The sequence below is a fragment of the Chlorocebus sabaeus genome, chromosome 21 (assembly GCF_047675955.1).
Source record: "Chlorocebus sabaeus isolate Y175 chromosome 21, mChlSab1.0.hap1, whole genome shotgun sequence".
NCBI classification, from domain to species: domain Eukaryota; kingdom Metazoa; phylum Chordata; class Mammalia; order Primates; family Cercopithecidae; genus Chlorocebus; species Chlorocebus sabaeus.
Genome location: NC_132924.1, coordinates 45357726 through 45377312, shown reverse-complemented (window position 1 = coordinate 45377312; position 19587 = coordinate 45357726). Strand labels below are relative to the sequence as shown.

Below are 19587 nucleotides of genomic sequence, written 5' to 3'. Positions count from 1 at the left end.
AATTATGTAAGTACAGCAGTATTTCCAAAATGTGAAAACCAGAAGCAATCCAGTAATATTAATGAAAATACTTGATTTTTAAGTGACTTACTTTTAACTAAAATTTTGATTAACAAAATGTCTAAGGAGCTGTATAGATAACTTACCATAGTATATCTGAAACTGCTGTTCTTAAAAAGACTGGCTTATAAGACAGACCCTCAGCCAGCATCTGAGAATTAACTGATAAGGGCAAGTCACTGTGCCTGCCTAGACTGTAGGTATCAACAATATGATTTATGCTGAACACCAACTTTCCTTCTCGAAATCTGGAATTTTTGTATGTGCCAAGCAGAGGATATCCACATGACCAATCCAACACCCTGGGCACTGTGTCTCCAACAGGAGAGCATAAATGTCAATTTGCTGCATTTTCATTGCTGGAAAGAAAGTGTGCTTTGCATGATCCTTCAGGAGAGGGAGGGAAGAGAGCATCTAGAAGCCTGCAAATGGATTCCTAAAGATTCTGCCTGTGTGTCTCTCTTCTGATCCAGCTGTATAACCTTAATACTTCATTGTAATAAGTCTTAGCCTTGAGTATAACTATACGCTCAGTCCCATAAGTTCTGGAAATTTTCCAAATATGGAGGTTGTTTGGGGAACCCAACATAACAACAGCTTATTCAAAAAGCCTGAATTCTTACCTGCTGATATGCTTCATAAATCACATCAAATAGAAAAGCTTGGGGCATTTCACTTGCTCTGTGTCTGGCACGTTCTAGCGAGTGGTCTAAGCAACCATCAGCAGATGGACTGATGACAGTAGATACAAGAGGTCGAATGGCTCCTGCTGCCTAAAGAACAAACAGGCAAAGAATATATTATTTCACCTACAAGCTATTTTAAAGTGAAGTTCTGAATTTAGTATCTCACTTTTGATAGATCTTATTCATACCTTCAACAAGTTACCTTGAGAAAACATCTGAATAAGTGTGATTGGTTCACAAATGGTTATTTCAGATTAAAAAAAATCAATTTTATAGTATTACAGTTGCATACATTAATGTGAAATTTTTCTTCATTATAGGTTCAAAATCCTTCTGATCACAGGCCATTGAGGTCAACACTTAAAAAAAAGATGCTAAGATCCAACTGGGTATTCCCTGAAGATGAAGGAGGCAGAGAAAGACTATCATGAAATAATTGATATGGATTGCAAATGAATATTAATATACCCTCAGGAGATTTACATATTAGATACTTAAGGAAATAAACAAGTTCTTCAAGATCCCCTAGATGAGACTCAACAATCCAAACAATGTGGGTTGCTCTAATTTGTGTCTTGCTTTAATTCATGAGGAAAAACAGTTCCTTTCAAACACAGTCTCCATGCAATGCTTCCTCAGGCAATACCCACTGACTACAATTGCTATGATGAAAGCTGTCTTATTAATAGTTGCATCTGAACTTTAGAAGAGACATTTCATGTCTGACAATTTTTCCCTTTATCTTTAATGGAGTCTCATTGTAATACAGTTTTGAAGGCCATTACCAAAACAACTGCCTTAGTGAAACTGCTTTAAAACACAGTTCAATGGTGGGCAGTTAACCAAACTTTATATGATCTCCAAAACATCCTTTCTTCCACACAATTGCTACATGGGGATTGCAGCATATGAAATTAGTGCACAAATAAAACAAGTGTCTTCTTGATGAGACCAACATCTGAATAAGATAGATAGTCCACACACTGGTTTGCAAAAGCCAAGGAATTGGCTGAAAATCAAAGTGAATGTACGAGCCAAATAGACAGTTTATAAAATGTGTCACCCCTTCCAGTGCCTCAAGTAGAAATTTGGAACCTAACCATAAAAGCAAAAATGAGGACACAGGGTGACAAAGAGGAAGCGGTATCCAAGTAGGTGAAGGGTAGGTCAACTGGTCAAGCTCAATACCTATCAGTAGGGCTAGAAGATAAGAAGGAAATGCGTGTACACACAAACGTGTGCTGCTTTAAGAAAAAAGATTCTGCTAAAACTGTATATTTTTGGAATTCTATACCAGGGCATGAAGTTAAAAAATGCTTAAGAGAACATGAGACATCCAAAATGCCAATGCAAGGGGCTCTGTAGACTCTCTCATCATTGAAACTAGCAAAAAGTATTTTAAGAACCATTAAAAGCCTCTGAAAATTGTCCTAAGGACATTCAGCAAATGAAGAAACATTTATTCGAGAAAATCTACTAAATTTTGGTAAGAACAGACTGTGGTATTCGAGCCATGACTGATTTCTTCTTCTATCCCCCAGCCAGCTCAGTGTAATGACTAAAAAGATAGGGCCTCCTCACCCCAACTTCCCAGTATGAAGGGCAGACTGCCAGCATTTCCTATGCCCCTCAACACTATGGCACAGAGGCTAAAATCTATGCAAGTGTGGCCCACGAGGTTGAGGCCCACCTCTTTCACATAGTTCCCACCCATGCCCCCAGAATATTGGAGCCCTGATCAGTCTTCTTCCAGCTCACACATATGGCAATTTTCATACCAGTGGAAATAAAAGACTAGAATCTTGTACTGCCCCCGTGTAGGTCAGAGTAGCGATTTCACTCCCAAAAAATTAGTGCACTGTGCCCACCCACGGTTTCCAAGTAGTGATGTGGTGATTTTCCACAAGTAGAAGACAAAGGATGTGAGAGTAGAGAGCTATGAAGCACTCCCAAAGGGAACTCGCTTTATTTGGAAATTCAAACCTAAGTGTACTCTCAAAAGAGATCATCATGGTAAGCAATTAAAAGAATGCTGGAGATACACGAGTGCAAAAAGCTAAACTGTCAGACAGCCAGTTTACCAGTGAAAGCCAGGGGAAAACACAGCTAACAAAAGCTCTCCTGGGATTAGGAACAAACTTCCAACACTGGCCTCAAAAACTACCCCTGCAAAGGGGCTAGAATTTAACTGAGACTACAAGGGATATATGCCCAAGGCCCCAAGGCATTATCAAAAATAAAGGTGAGCATTAGCACACAATGAGTGAAGCTTAACAGCTAGGTGAGATATCAAAGGCAGACAATATAATAGAGATCAGGGAAGGAGACAGTCAAAGAGAGCCCCACTGAAACCACTATCATTCCAGGATGACTATATAATACTCAAGTGTCCACCCTCTGAAAAAGCAACATCAGAAGCTTTTCCCTGTGAAAGTAAAAGACATCACTAAAATAGGCCAGCCAAGTCATACACAAATAAGCAAACAAGTCATGCATCCAAATAGGAAAGTGATAGCCTCCAAGGATAGGGTGGGAGGGGAAGGGCAGGCAAGAGGAACTGCCTATGAGAAGGCCCTGCCCATATATCAAACTTAGCAGATAAAGACCTCAAATCAGAATCAGCTACTATAAATATCATCAAAGAACTGGAGGAAATTACACTCAAAAGTAGTAAGGCAAGGTATGACAATATCGCTAATGTTAAACAGTTTAAAAATATAGAAATTCTGGAATTGAAAAGTATAACTATAATGAACATTTATAAAGGAGCTCAGTGCCAAGCTTGGACTGGAGAGGAATCAATGAACTTACACTTACATCAATAGAGGTAATACAATCCAAACAACAGAGAAAAAAGGATGAAGATAAATGAACAGAGCCTCAGAATAAAGGACACCATTAAGTACACAACAATTTTGTATTGGGAGTACCAAAAGGAAAGACGAGAAAGAAGCAGAAAAAAAAAAAAATTCAAGGAAATGACTGGTAACCTCCCAAAATAAAGGAAAAATTAGTCGTCAAGAAGCTCAATGAACTCCAAAGTAGAAAAATCAGAAAAAAATCTACGTCTAGACACATCATAGTGAAAGTGCTGAAAACCAAAGTCAAGGAAAAAATCTTGAAAGTAGCTCGAGAAAAATGATTAGTAAGAGAACATCAATATTAACAAGTGACTTATCAGAAACAATAAAAGTTAGAAGGCAGTGGGGTAATAGTCACTAAAAGTAAAAATATCTCATATCCAGCAAAACCAGTATTTCACACATGAAAGCAAAATGAAAACACTTCCACAGAAACACAGAATTATCTGCTAACAGATTCATCTTAGAAAAAAATAGCAACAAATGTTCAGCCTGAAGGAAATCAACCCAAGACAGCAATTCTAATTCACATTAAAAAACAAAGTGTACCAGTAAAGATAATGTAAGTATAAAAGACATTATATAAAAGTATAAAAGATTTTTCTTTATATACTGGTTTTAAAAGCAATTATGGAATGTGAGAGTTCCCTGACCCCCTCACAGGACCTGAAACAGGGGTGTGGCTCATCTGTTTGGCTGCCACACACTCAAACCCCTTATGGGATGCGGAGCACCCAGATGGGCAGGTGCAATAGCCAAAGCAAGTGCTTTTGGGCTTCAGCCCCACAGTAGCATCTAGGGGTAGGTACCCATGACTCACAAAGCCCCAGTGGGCATTCATGTTACAGTGCTCCTTTAGCACTGTCATCCACAGACAGCTTAAGTGTTAACCAGCTCAGTGCCCTCCTGGTATCCAGGTACTTGTCCAGCGTCCAGGAAGAATCAGATCAAACATGAACTTGAAGGATGGTGAACGTGGGGGTTTTATTGAGTGGTGGAGGTGGCTCTCAGTAGGATGGATGGGAAGCTAAAAGGGGGATGGGGTGGGAAGATGATCTTCCCCTGGAGTTTGGCTATCCAGCAGTCAATCTTCTCTCCCGCCATCCCCATCTGAACTCCTCTCAATGTTCAGATGCTCTTTCTCTTCTCTCCTTCTCTGCTGCACCATTCTGCCATTCTGCTGCTCTTCTGTCTGTCTGTTCTTCTTCTCAAGGAGCCTGGGGTTTGGGGCTTATGTGGGTACAGGATAGGGAGGGTGTGGCAGAGCAAAAGGCAACATTTGGGTGTGAAAACAGGAAAGTCTATTCCCATTTAGGACCATGAGTTTCCAGGCTTGAAGATGGGGCCTTTGCCAGGGAACAGCCTTCTTCTACCCAGTATTTCCTTGCCTCCTGTCTGTATAAATTAAATTAAACAATAGATACATAGTTAACTGATTAATCTATAACATATTAAACTGTGTATATTTGATGAAAACAGCAAAAAGGAGGTGGATAGGAATAAAGGTGTACTGGATTAAGGGAATGATACCAGATGGCAACTTGTACCCACAGTAACAAATTAATTAAAAATGGCAGGCAAGGAAGTTAATACAACAAACTCTATAAATACATACTTGCAGCTGGGTACAGTGGCTCACACCTGTAATCCCAGCACTCTGGGAGGGAGAGGCAGGCAAATCACTTGAAGTAAGGAGTATGAGACCAGTCTGGCCAACGTGGGGAATCCCTGACTTTACTAAATATACAAAAATTAGCAGGGTGTGGTGGTGAATGCCTGTAGTCCCAGCTACTTGGAAGGGTGAGGCAGGAGAATCACTTGAACCCAGGAAGCAGAGGTTACAGTGAGCTGAGATCATGCCACTGCACTCCAGCCTGGGCAATAGAGACTGTTTCAAAAAATTTGTTTTAATTTAAAATTTTAAAAAGTACATACACACACACACACACACACACACACACACACACTTGCTTACCTTTCATCTTCTATAGAGAGCAAAATATAAACTAATAATTATTAGGTTGGTGCAAAAGTAATTGCAGTTTTTACCATTACTTTCAATGGCAAAAAATATAATGGATTGTTGGGTTTCTTACATAAATATAATATGCATAATAACAGTATAAAAAAGGAAAATAGTAGAGCCATGTAATTTTTAAATATCTCACTGGAATTAAGGTAGTACATTCTGAAGCAAATAAATGTTTGCATGTATACTGTAGGCCCCAGAGCAACCACTAACTTAAAAAAATTAGAGAATATAAAGGAATTAAAGTATTACAGTACAAATATTCACTTACTACAAAAGAAAGCAATAAGACATATGAAAAAAGTAAGCTAGCAGACAAATCTAATTATATATTATAACGAATGGATCAAAAGGCAACAATTGTCAAACTGTCTACAAGAGACAACTATGATTCAAAGACACAAATAGGTTGCATTTAAAAGATGTCCAAAATACAAGCAAAAGCGAACAAAGCTGAAGACATAAACAATCCAACAATAGTTACAAACATCAATATTCTACTTTCAATCGCAGCTGGAACTAGGCAGATCAATATGGAAACAAAAGACTTGAAAAATACTATAAACCAAATAAGCCTAACAGACATCTATTGAACATACCACCCAACAACAGCAGAATACCTATTTCAAGTGCACATGGAGCATTCTCTAGAACAGACCATATGCTGCATCATAAAACAAGTTTTAAGAGGATCAAAATCATACCAAGTATAGTCTCTTAGAAAAGAATAAAACTAGACACAAAGTTGGAAACTTCTTTATTCTTTTCTTTCTTTGGCGGTGGGGGAGGCAGGGTCTTACTCTGTCCCCCCAGGCTGGAGTACAGTGGCACAATCACCGCTCACTACTGCTTCAGCTTCCTGGGCTCAAGCAATCTGCCAGTCTCAGCCTCCCATGTAGTGGGGATTACAGGCATGTGCCACCCCACCTAGCTAATATTTGATAGAGACAGGGTTTCACCATGTTGCTCAGGCTGGTCTCAAACTTCTGGGTTCAAGCAATCTGCCTGCCTTGGGGTACCCAAGTGCTGGCATGAGCAACCATGCCCAGTCAAAGTTGGGAATTTAAAGTATGTGGAAAATGAACAATACTAAAAAAAAAAAAAAAAAAAAAAAAAAAAAAAAAAAAAAAAAAAATTAGTCAAAGAAACCAGTAGCAAACTTGAAAATACTTTTCAATGAAAACACAAACAATATGAAAATTTATGGGATAGTTAAAGTAGCCCTTTGAGAAAAAGTGTAACTGTGAATGCCTATATAAAAACATTCTAGACAAGTGTAATTTTTCACCTTAAGACAATGGGGGAAAAAAGAAATAAAATTAGAACAGACAAAGAGTAAACAAAGAAATAAATTAGAGAAAAGAAAAAGAAAAAAAGTCAAATATGGTTCTTTTATAAAATAACAGTTGCGCTGGGCACGGTGGCTCATGCCTGTAATCCCAGCACTTTGGAAGGCCAAGGAAGGTGGGTAACTTGAGGTCAGGAGTTTGAGACCAGCCTAGCCAATATGGTAAAATCCTATCTCTATTAAAAAATACAAAAAATTAGGCAGGCATGGTGGTGCATGGTTGTAATCCCAGTTACACAGGAGGGTGAGGCAAGGGAAGCACTAGAACCCAAGAGGCAGCGGATGCAGTGAGCCGAGATGGTGCCACTGCACTCCAGCCTGGACAACAGAGCAAGACTCCATCTCAAACCAACAAAAACAGTTCACAACCTTTGAACGAAAAAAATGCAAATTAGTAAAATTGGAAAGTAGTGACATTTCTATCAACCTCAGAGAAACAAAAAGGAATACAAACCACAAACTATATTCCAACAAATTAGAAAAGTGATAAAATTAAATTCCTAGAAAGACAATTAGCCAAAATTAACTTGATAATAGAAAGTCTGGATAGACCTATAAAAAGGAAATTGAATTAGTAATTTAGAAACTTTTCACAAAGAAAAGCCAAGATCCGGAAGGCTCCACTGGTTGTGCCAAAAATTTAAAGAACAGTTAATACTAATTCTTCAAACTTTTCCAAAAAAATAGAGAATGCTTCCCAACTCATTCTGTAAGACCAGTGTTATCCTAATACCAAAAACAAAGACAGCACAAGAAAAGAAAGCCAATTAGGGATATTGGTTTATAAACAATGCAAAAACAGATGCAAAAATTCTCAACAAGATACTTACAAACCCAATTCAGCAACATATAAAAAAGCATTATACACCATGACCAAGTGGGATTTATCCCAGGAATACCAGGTTGGTTCAACGTATCAAAAAAATATATAGTCAATGTAATATACCATGTTAATAGAATAAAGGACAAACACATGAACATGTCAACAGGTGCATAGAACTCATCTGACAAAATCCAGCACCCCTTTGTGAGAAAAGCACAAAAATTATAAATAGAAGAGATCTTGTTCAACCTGAAAAAGAGTGTCTGTGAAAAATCCACAGTTAAGATCATGCTTACTGGTAAAATATTGAGTGTTTTCCCTTTATGATCAAGAGTAAGCAAGGAAATCCACCGTTGCCATTTCCAGTAAACATTGTAATGGGAGTCCTAGCTAGGATAATTAGGCAAGAAAATGTAATAAGTTATCCAAAAGAAGTAAAGCTGTCTCTATTTGCAGATAGCATGATCCTTATATACAAGATACCAATGAAGTGTCTTGTAACTATTAGAAGAAGCAAGTTGTCAGCAAGGATACAGAGAACAAGCTTAGTATACCAAAAAAAAAAAAAAAAAAAAAAAAAATTCAGTTTATTGCTAGTATACAGAAATACAACAACCCAAAAATGAAATTTAAAAAATTCACTCACAAAAGCATTGAGAAGACCACTTAAGAGTAAATTTAATGAAGACGTTCAGAAGTTACTACAAAAACTCCAAAAAAAAGTCCTGGCTTCTAATGGCCAATGTCTCTACTTAGCTACTTTTACCCATTCCCTCTCAAATACTTCTCCACATTTAGTATTCTTTCTGTCCTGCCTCCTCAATTTCCAGTCTTCCATTTAATTATGCCCATTAATATACAAGTATGCCATAACTTCTGCCATCATTAAATCAATTCTTTTAATATATATCTTCTTCCAGCTAATAACAAGTTTCTTCACACAAGTATAAAGCCCAACTCTGAATTATCTGTATAAGAGCACATCTCCAATTTCTGTCTTCCTATGCTTTCTGGAATCTATTTCAATCAGGCCGTTATCGCCACACCACCACAAAAATACATTTAACCAGTGTCACCAATGACCCCCACATTGCCAAATCCAATTAATAGTTCTTAGTCTTCTTGAGTGTTTGTTCACTTAGTTTTCAAAAATCATTCTCAACCACACCCTCTCATCTGCCCACACTAACTCCTAGGTCCTTACTTTCTCAGACTGTAAATGGTAAAATATTCCAGAGCTGCATCCTCACACTTCGCTATTGTTAAATGGTAAAAAAAACTTAGACAAGTTTGCATTTTAATCGAGCTTGAGCAAACAAAACCAGCAAAACAAAAATGACTTGTGAATCGCACAGCCCTCCAAACTGGAGCAGTTTTGGAGAACTCCAATAACATAATCTGACAGCATTTACAGGAAATGGAAGTGCTGTGTAAAGATGACTTAATAGGTTACAGCTTAATTGGTTACAGGTCCTCCTGCAATTAACTAATGCTCAACTATTGTAGTTAAACTCTATTGGTTTGGTCTGTTAGGCTTAGTCCAGGAGCCTAGTGCAAGTCAATGGCCTCCTATAAATTTTATGTAACACTATCTACGCTCATTCTATTAATGACCACATGAAGTCCCATGACTTTAAACACCATCTACATGAAAACTTCCAAACTTATAATCCAGCCCAGAGTTCTTTTGAATTCTGGATTTGCACTTCCAAATGTCTGTTTAACATTTCCACTTAGTTCAAAACGCATACCTCAACTGCAACAAACTGAACTCAAAGTTTTGGTTTTACCCACTCCACAGCCTCCAAACCTGCTCCTACAGACACAGTCATCTATGCAAACATTAACTCTATTCTTCTAGTTATTCTTGCCCAAAATCTTGAATGCTGTCCTTGATTTCTCCCCGACTCTCATAATTCAGTCCATCAGTAATCCAGTCCCTGTCAGCTTCAAAGTATTCCAGATCTGCCACTTCTCACTGTCTCCACTATCCGTGTCTAAGCCACCCATCCTCCCTCTGAGATTACTCCAAGAGCCTCCCAATTGGTATCTCCTTCACTCTTGTCCTTCCACAGCCTATTCTTCACAAAGCAATAGAACAAACCTGTTCATGACGAGTTATATCATGTCTCTCTTCTGTTCAAAATCTTCCAAGAGCTTTCCATCTCAAATAACTAGTCAAGTTCCTTCTATTTAATTCAACGTAAATAATGTTAAAAAATTCAGTTCCTCATTTCCACTAGGAGCATTTTAAGTACTCAATAGCCACATGTGACTAGTAGCTTAAGTACTAGATAGTGGAGTTAGACTATTTCCATCACTGCAGAATGTTTTACTGGACAGCAGTGCCCTAGAATGTTCACTCCATGGCGCCGGGCGCGGTGGCTCAAGCCTATAATCCCAGCACTTTGGGAGGCCGAGACGGGTGGATCACGAGGTCAGGAGATCAAGACCATCCTGGCTAACACGGTGAAACCCCGTCTCTACTAAAAAAATACAAAAAAAAAAAAAAACCGGGCGCCTAGCCGGGCGTGGTGGCGGGCGCCTGTAGTCCCAGCTACTCAGGAGGCTGAGGCAGGAGAATGGCGTGGACCCGGGAGGCGGAGCTTGCAGTGAGCTGAGATCCGGCCACTGCACTCCAGCCTGGGAGACAGAGCGAGACTCCGTCTCAAAAAAAAAAAAAAAAAAAAGAATGTTCACTCCATGGCTGCTGTCTCTCCAGCACCTAGAAAAGTGCCTCATACATAGCATGCACTCAATACACAGTGAATCAGTGTTGTAGGTCTTAGAGATACTGATCAGGCCACATAAAGAAGTCAAAGTGTCACTTGGTAATACACATATGTCTTCACGATATTTTACACAGCAGCAGCATCTGAAGAAATTTCAAGATGAGGTCAAACCAAATTCCATTCCCTCACTAAGACACCTATCTTGCTTGATAGAAGCACGCTGTATTTGTAGTGTATGAACAATAATGCAAGTCTCATTTATGCCACTTAATAGCTGTGTTATTTGGAACAAGTTCATCTCTGCTTAATTAATATTCTTTTCTATGAAATGAAAAATTTTGACCAGGTATTTTATTTCAGGCCCCTCCAGCTGTAATACTATAATATTTTATGAGGAAAGCTTCCACATGTCAAAACTTCCAATCCAACAATTCACACTAAGTTGTCTCAATAGTCATCATACCCCTACAGAGTAATAGTTACGTGGTGACAGTTTCCAAAACCAAAATAGAAATATCAGCCTGACAAAATGGCAGAATATTGTGAAATCATCCAGAAAAATCCACAATATATATCATCACCCATGCAGAAAACATCCATCTCAGTAGAGCGCATGGGCAAACAGTAGCCTTAGATTCTTCATATTTTTGTCCTACTTTCACACAGTTATCTAGTTCATATGATAGATTTACATTATCTGAAAGAGCTTGACAACTATATTCTAAGCACTATGCTCCGCATAATGAGGAATGCGCAAAATGCAATCCTTGCTCTGAAAGGGTTCAGTTTCGGTGAGAGGGAGAGGGTAGATGCATTCCTTCCAGAGACCAGTTATTAGATGCTAAAGTGCTACAAATACACTATGAACTCATTTCCCTCATTTCAGTCACTTGATGAACATAAGCCATTAATAAATTGTTTTTGATATTTTAATCTCAGTTCCTAGTATGAAAACTTCCTAATAGTTTCTCAATACTATATTCACTCATTTTTATAACTTTTAAAGAATTATGTAGTTTAAATAAAAACTTGAACACCCTCTCATACACCCAGCCTCCTCCCCTACCCAAAAAACAGTGAAAAGCAGACAGGCTCACAATATTCTCTTTCCACCTGGATACTCCAAGTAAGAATCTCTTAATTACTCCATCTTTTCTCTAAAAAGTATTCTTGTACTTCTTTAAACATTTCTTGACCACTTTTTTTGTACTATGTATAAAGAAAGAATCCTGTTTTAAGGATTTCAACAAATAAGATAGAATTGCTCTTGTCAAGGAACTTAAAGTCTCATGAACACGACAGATTAGCAAAGCAACAACTATAAGATATAGTAATGCAAAATATTGGGGGTGGAGAGTCCTGAGTTCCAGATCAAGGTGGGAGTCTCTAACTTTCTGAAGTGGTTCTCAAATACTTGCTGGACAGATAAGTGATTGAACAAACTACTTCTTAGGAAACATTAAAAATTACCTAATAGTTTAGAATGCATATTTACACAGCAATATTAATATAAGAAAATTAAACAACAGAAGTGGTTTAAGAAGTATACTTAAGAACAGTAGGGAAAGGGACTTGATCTAGCAGTATGCAAAGTTATAATTAGAGAGCTGTCTCAATAGTGACTAAGACAGGGTACAAAAACAGACTGACAGCATGGAAGAGAGTCCCAACAGACCCATGCTTACATAGAAATTCAATATATGACAGAAGTGGCAGCGCAGGTCAGTGGAGAAGGGGATAATTATTCAACAAATGGTGCTAGGCAAAGAGTTACCTTTGTAGCAAAAGACAAAAGTGAAATCAATCCTTACTCCATCTGTAAACTCCAGAAAGAGATGGCAATGTAAAATTCAAAACTATAAAACATTTTTTTTAAATGGTGAATATCTTCATGACTTCAGTGTAAGACAAAAATTCTTAAACCAGGCAAAAACAAAAACCATTAATGAAGACATTAGTGATTTTAAGTATATTAAGATAAAAAATGCTTATTTATAACAACATCTTATGACTTTAATTATTCCAGATGGAAGAAAATAGTTATAAAATACAGCATACACTGCCCAAAGTATTAGCGTCCAGAATATGTAACTCCTACAAGTCAAAAGCTTAAAAATAAAAATAGGGTAAATTCTTACATGGGCATTTCAATAATATTTAAAGCCCATAAATATAACAAGATGCCCAACCTATTAACAAAACGCTAAATTTAAACCACAAAGAGAAAGCATTTTCCAGTAAATAGATTGGAGGAAAGTCTTATATCAAGTAGTGGTGAGGACTAGGGCAACTTGAATCTGTTATACATTACTGATAAGTATAATTCAAGACAAGTTTGGAAAATAATTTGGCATCATCTAGTAAAACTGATAACCAACATATGTCAGAACTGTAGAGAAATCCCTGCACATGGGCACAAGATATATAATAATGTCCATACTAGTAATGTTTACATCAGCAAAAACATGAGAAAACAAATGCCCATCATCTGTAAAATGAATTATGGCATATACAGTAGTGATTACGAACAAACTATAGCTGCATAGACTTATATGAATACATTTCCCCAAATATACTGTGCAAAGTAACTATGCTGTCAAAACACATGCCAAGCATGTTTAAAAATCATATAAACATAACCAAAACATTCTTTAGGAAAAGATGTTACACAACTAAAGAGAAAAGCAAGACAACGAGAAAAACAAAGTTTGGGTAATGTTTATTCACTGGGGGGATTAGATAAGACTTGGGAGCAGTTTTGGGAGAGTTTCAATGTGACTGGTGATGATCTAATTATACCAGTAGTAGACACAGAGGTGTCCAAAGTTCTTCAGTAGTTTTTTAAAATTCAACATGTGTATTCATGGGTTCCCATCTTGATTACCAAAAACTAGCTTCAAGAGCAGAAACCATCCATATTTCAGATAAAATTATGGCAGGATTGGCAAATTCCACAAATTACTAGGTTCTTGTCTGTGAAAGCCAGAATATCAGATGGGAAAGTAATACAACAAGAAGAGAGATCAAAGCACAAGGTGACAAAAAGCTTCAGACATCTTAAACTAAAGGCCCATGAAAACAGATAACAAGTGAAAATAACTTCTTGGCTGACTCCATCACTTGCCTTGCCATCTGCTATAAACAGATGCAGAAAATGCTAATGTTAAAAGGCATATATTCCACAGCTGTCTTCGTGTAAGAGACCTCTGTTCACAAGCGAACATGCAATGAATCCTCAATTTTGTGATGTTTTCTGAAATTCAAAGTATCAAAATTATGACAAGGATAAACAAGCTGGTTAGTGGCCTGCAAGGCACAGCTACCTGGGAAGCTTGTTGTAGGAGGCATCATTCCCGAGTTATCAAATACAAATGTCTCCTCAAGTATTAGTAATAGGCCCTGAATGGAAGCTTAACAGTTCAGCACCAACCTCAGTGATTACTTGTCTCTCAAGCTAATGTATCACCATATTTCCACATGTCACTGCATGGAAATCATTGATACAAATCATAAAATGTGGAATAATAAATCCCACCTCTACTGTTTGCTTTATTGTATAATACTATGATGCATCCATACAGCAGGCACTAACATGCATTTCTCCTCAGGCAACTACACTCTAGCTAATTACAACAATGTACAACAGAAATCCTCCAACCATGTAATTTTTATTTTAGTTAGGCAAGTTGTCTTAATTGAAAGGTTTAATCAGTGTTTGCAGAACGGCATCTCCAAAGCTAATCGTTGGGAATTATAAGATTGAATATTTAACATTTTTAATCATAAATTACTTCCAATCTCCTTCTGACAAACAAACTGAACTGATACAATTTGCCCAATATAGAAATAGAGGTATCTTAGAAAAATCTCTATTCATATTACTATAATACACCACTAAAAGTGGATATGCAGCAAAAAAGAATAGAGAGGCCTTTGTTTTACATGCTACCTATAAATTTCTAAGATTTCAATAGTACCATTTACCCTAATTATGACATGATTGGGAATATACTAACATGTTAAACATTATTTCATGTTAAACCATAGATACACTCATCTGTCTTTGACCTATCCTTTCCCCAACTTCCTTTGAAGGTAATTCATAGAGCAGAAACACAGAAGTGGGTAATTTGAAATCATTAAAGTAAAGCAAAGCTTTTTCACATAGTAGTTCTTTAGCATCAAAAATAGATCAAGTTTCACTTCATTCCCATAGCACTCCAGAGAATAAGTCAGTCCTTGCTCCAGGCAATTTACCCTTTGTCAAAATAAACCTGTATTTCTTCATGAATCAGAACTCACTGCTTTCTCACAAGTAAAACTTCTTTAGATCTAGGATTTAAACCAGTATCAAAGTTTCTCTAGGAGACAATGCTACGGTATCCAATAAGCCAGGAAAAAAACATTGTCTGATTCCCATGCAGAAACCAGGAAAAACCATTATCTTACCCCCACACATGAATAAACTCTGACCAGAAGTATATTGATCACAATAGACGAGTACAAGTCATTATTAGCCATGGTGAATCCTATTTAATATCACATTTCCAAATGCAGAGTTCAAAAATCTACCAACTGATGAGGGAAATGAAAATCAAAACCACAATGTGATAACACCTTACTCCTGTAAGAATGACCAAACCCAAAACCTCAAAAAAACAGATGAGGTGTGGATGTGGTAAAAACAGAATGCTTCTACACTGCCAATGAGAAAGTAAAGTAGCACAACCACTACGGAAAATGGTGTGGTGAGGAGATTCCTTAAAAAACTAAAAGTCAAACTAGCATTCGATCCAGCTATCCCACTACTGGGTATCTAGTCTGAGAAAAAGAAGCCATTATATGAAAACGATACTTGCACATGCACATATGTAGCAGCACAACTTGCAACTGCAAAAATATGGAACCAGCCCAGATACCCACCAGTCAATGAGTGCATAGAGAAAACTGTGATGAATGATGGAATACATATGTATGACACACACGTGACAAAACATGTGACATACGTGTGAAGGAAGACATGTGTAACATGCCTGTAACTGAAGACACGTGGCACATGTGAGGGAATACATGCTATATGTGACAAACGTAACAGAAGATATGAGACTAAAAGCATGTGTGATGTGACAAAAAAACGTGTATGACACGTGAAAAAAGATAAATGTGACGTGTAATAAAATGACATGACACAAAAGACATGTGTGACACTGGTGACACATGTGACACATTACCGAACTGGAACACATATGCAAAACAAGTGCTATAAGAAATGTGCAACACATGGGACACATGCAACAAAAGCCACATGATGTGGAAGACATGTGTGAAATACATAGACATGTAACTGACATGTCAGAGACATGTCTGACACATTACTGACACATAAACAACACATGACTGACACATCAAAATGTGATGGACGTGTGACACAACTGACATGTGATAAAAACATGTAACTGACATGTGCATGAAATATGACCAACAGGAGACATGGAGACAAGTCTGACACATGACATGTAACTAACACATGATAGACACGTGTGACATGACCAACACATAACACATGTGACACGTGATATGACTGGCACATGTGACGAAAGACACGTGACATGTGACTCGTGGCTGACATGTAACAGACATGACTGACACAACACGTGAACATGTGACATGAACACAATCAACATGATTGACAATCAAAATGTGACTAACACGTGACCAATGTGACCAACAAGTGAGACACACATGTGACAGGTGAAGTGTCTGACACATGACATGTAACACGTGACAAGTGTGTAAAAATAACTTACATGTACCTGACATGTTACTGTAAGACATGACCAACAGTGAAACAAGTGACTGACACGTGATACATGATCAACATATGGCCAACACGTTTGAGACACGTGACTGATGCAACTGACATGATTGACACGTGACTAACATCACTGATGTGATTGGCACATAATTGGCACGTGCTTAACATGAGACCAATATGTAATACACAAACTATCAACACATGATCACATTGATCACAAATGATCAACACGTGACACACAACCAAAGCTTGACTAAAGCGTGTCTGACACATGACCAATACAACTGGCAGGTAATTCACACATGACTGACACGTTTGACATGTGACTTACACGTGACTGAAACTACCACCTGACCAACATGTGACTGATAAGTGATTAACACATGATCATGTAATCAACACATGTGACACGTGACTGTGACCAGGGCATGATTGACATGTGACCAAATGACACACTACTGATATGACACGTGATTGACATGACTGGCACGACGCATTGTGACACATGAATGACACAACTGACACATGATCCACACATGACCAACATGACACTTGAGTGATCAACTATCTACGAGTGATCATCACATGATCAAGTATGACACATGACTGACACATTGACACGACCAACATGTGACAGGTGATTCACATGATTGACAATCAACACATGATCGTGTTTGACACGTGTCTGAGGCAAGACCAGTGCTTCATTGACACATGATTGACTCGTGACTGATGACTGGCACGTGACCATCATACGTGATTGGCACGTGTCCAACATGACTCACACATGATCGACACAATCACCCCATCACGTGATTGACACAGACGTGACCAACGTGATGCAATAGCATGATTGACATGTCACAAACACAACTGACATGTAATTGAAACATGACTGAAACATGACCAACAGTTTGGTGAAGTGACACGATTGACACCAGTGGCATGTGATCAACACATGAGTGAAATGTGACCAATGCTTAACCAATGACTGACGTGACCAACATGTGTGACACGTGACTGACAAGACACGTGATTGACCTGACAAGTCTGACATGTGACCATGTTTGACATGACTGTCACAATTTATACGATTGAAATGCATCCAACACATGACTGATATGTGATTGAGTCATAAATGACACGTGAGCAAGTGAGCAGCACATGTGACACGTGACTGACCCATGACAAGGACGTGACTGACATGTGACCAACACATGACTGACACGTGATTGACACGATTGACATGGGACCAACACGTTTGTGATAGGTGACAGGCAATTCATGACTGGCACATGACCAAAATGTGACTGATGTGATCATGTGATTGTGATATGTAACACATAACCGATGCCTGATTGACACGTGAGTCACACAATTGATGAGACAGGAGACTGATGCAATTGACAGGACTGGCATGTGGTCAACATGCTACTGACATGAGATCAACATAATAGACATGTGATCAACATGTGACACGACCATGTGACCAGAGCATTGACACTTGACATGTGACTGACATGACACGAGATTGACACATGATTGACATTTGTGACACAACTGACATGACTGAAATGATCAGCATGTGACCGACACATTTGTGACATGTAAGAAACAACTTACAAGATTAGCACACGCCCAACACGAGATGTAATCAACACATGATCCCAACACGTGATGATGATACATGGCCAATGTGTTACCGGAAATGACATGTGACCAACATGACACTTGACACATGACATGTAACTGACATGCTTGTCACAAGTGACTGACAAGCAATTGACACAATTGTACATGACTGATACGTGATCATCACATGATCAACATGTGATGCATGACACCTGATTGACATGTGACAAACATGTGACAAACCTGTGACTGACATGATTGACACATGGTTGACACATGATCACTATGTGATCAACATGTGTATAATGGGAGTGTTGTGGCCAACATGTAACGTGAGTGACATGGCTGACATGATTGACAATCGACACATGACTGACGTGTTTGACGTGATTGACTCACGAATGACACAATTAGAAAGCAATGAATACATGACACGTGATTGATGTTATCGGCATGTGTCCAACATGTGACTAATGTAATTGACATGTGATTGCACGTGTCCAATAGAGGGCACACATGATCATCACGTGATCAACACGTGACACTTGACTGGAGCATGGCTGACACGTGACCCACGATTGCCACATGATTGCCACATGATTGACCTGACTGACATATTTGTGACATGTCACTGACATGATTAGAACATGATACAACTCCAACATGTGACATGAGATTCACACAATCAACATGTGACTGTCACATGAACACCTGTGTGACATGTGACTCGACATGACATGGAGCGTGATTAACACTTAACCAACATGTGACCGACACATAAATGACAATTGGCATGTGACCAACATGTTTGTGTCAGGTGACTGACCTGATTGACAGGATTGGCAAGTGACTGGTTACTGACACGTGATCAACTCGTGATCGTCATGTGATCAACACATATGACCCGTGACCAATGCCTGACACGTGACCAACATGTATGACACACAACACATGACTGACATGATTGACATGACTGACATGTCGACACGATTGACACCTGACTGACATTTGTGACACGTGATTGACACGATTGGCATGTGACTGACAGGATCACATGATCACATCATGATTGACACGTGACTGACATGTGAGAAAACTCGTGACACATTACACATTTGTGACACGTGACCAACACATGTGACATGGCACATGTCCAATATGTGTGATGGAAGACGTGGACACGTGCTCAACACATTTCTGACCCATGCCTGACACATGTGTGACATTTACAAAAGTTATACATTTGTAATTGCAGTTTTAATTACAAAGGATACAACTGCCAAATGAAGACACACAGGGTGAGGTCTGTGGGAATCCTAAACCTTTTATGCCTTGTCTCCCTGTACACCACCCTTCCAGCACAGCCCTGTGTTCAATAACCAGGTATTCTCCTGGACCAGGGTCCAGAGTTTGAGGTTTCATGCTAGAGGCATGACTAATTCAATCACTGGCCACCTGGTTGAACTCAATCTTCAACTCCCTTCCTGTCCCCAGAGGCTGAACTGGTTCAAAGCCTCTAATCACATTATTTCATCTTTCTAGTGACCAGCCCACTTCCTAAATCATGTCTTCTCATTAGCATAAGCTCAGGTATAATCCAA

The 19587-nt window shown here is 38.5% G+C and overlaps 1 protein-coding gene across 3 annotated transcripts in view; it reads right to left on the bottom strand.

Moving 5' to 3' along the window:
• Positions 1 to 19587, bottom strand: part of CRPPA (CDP-L-ribitol pyrophosphorylase A) — a 330079-nt gene that overhangs the window by 289702 nt on the left and 20790 nt on the right. For all 3 annotated transcript variants that reach the window (XM_007981984.3, XM_038004687.2, XM_073009080.1), the window contains exon 3: positions 684 to 833. In XM_007981984.3, coding sequence (XP_007980175.1) covers positions 684 to 833 — 150 coding nt within the window. The remainder of the gene's footprint in view (positions 1 to 683; positions 834 to 19587) is intronic.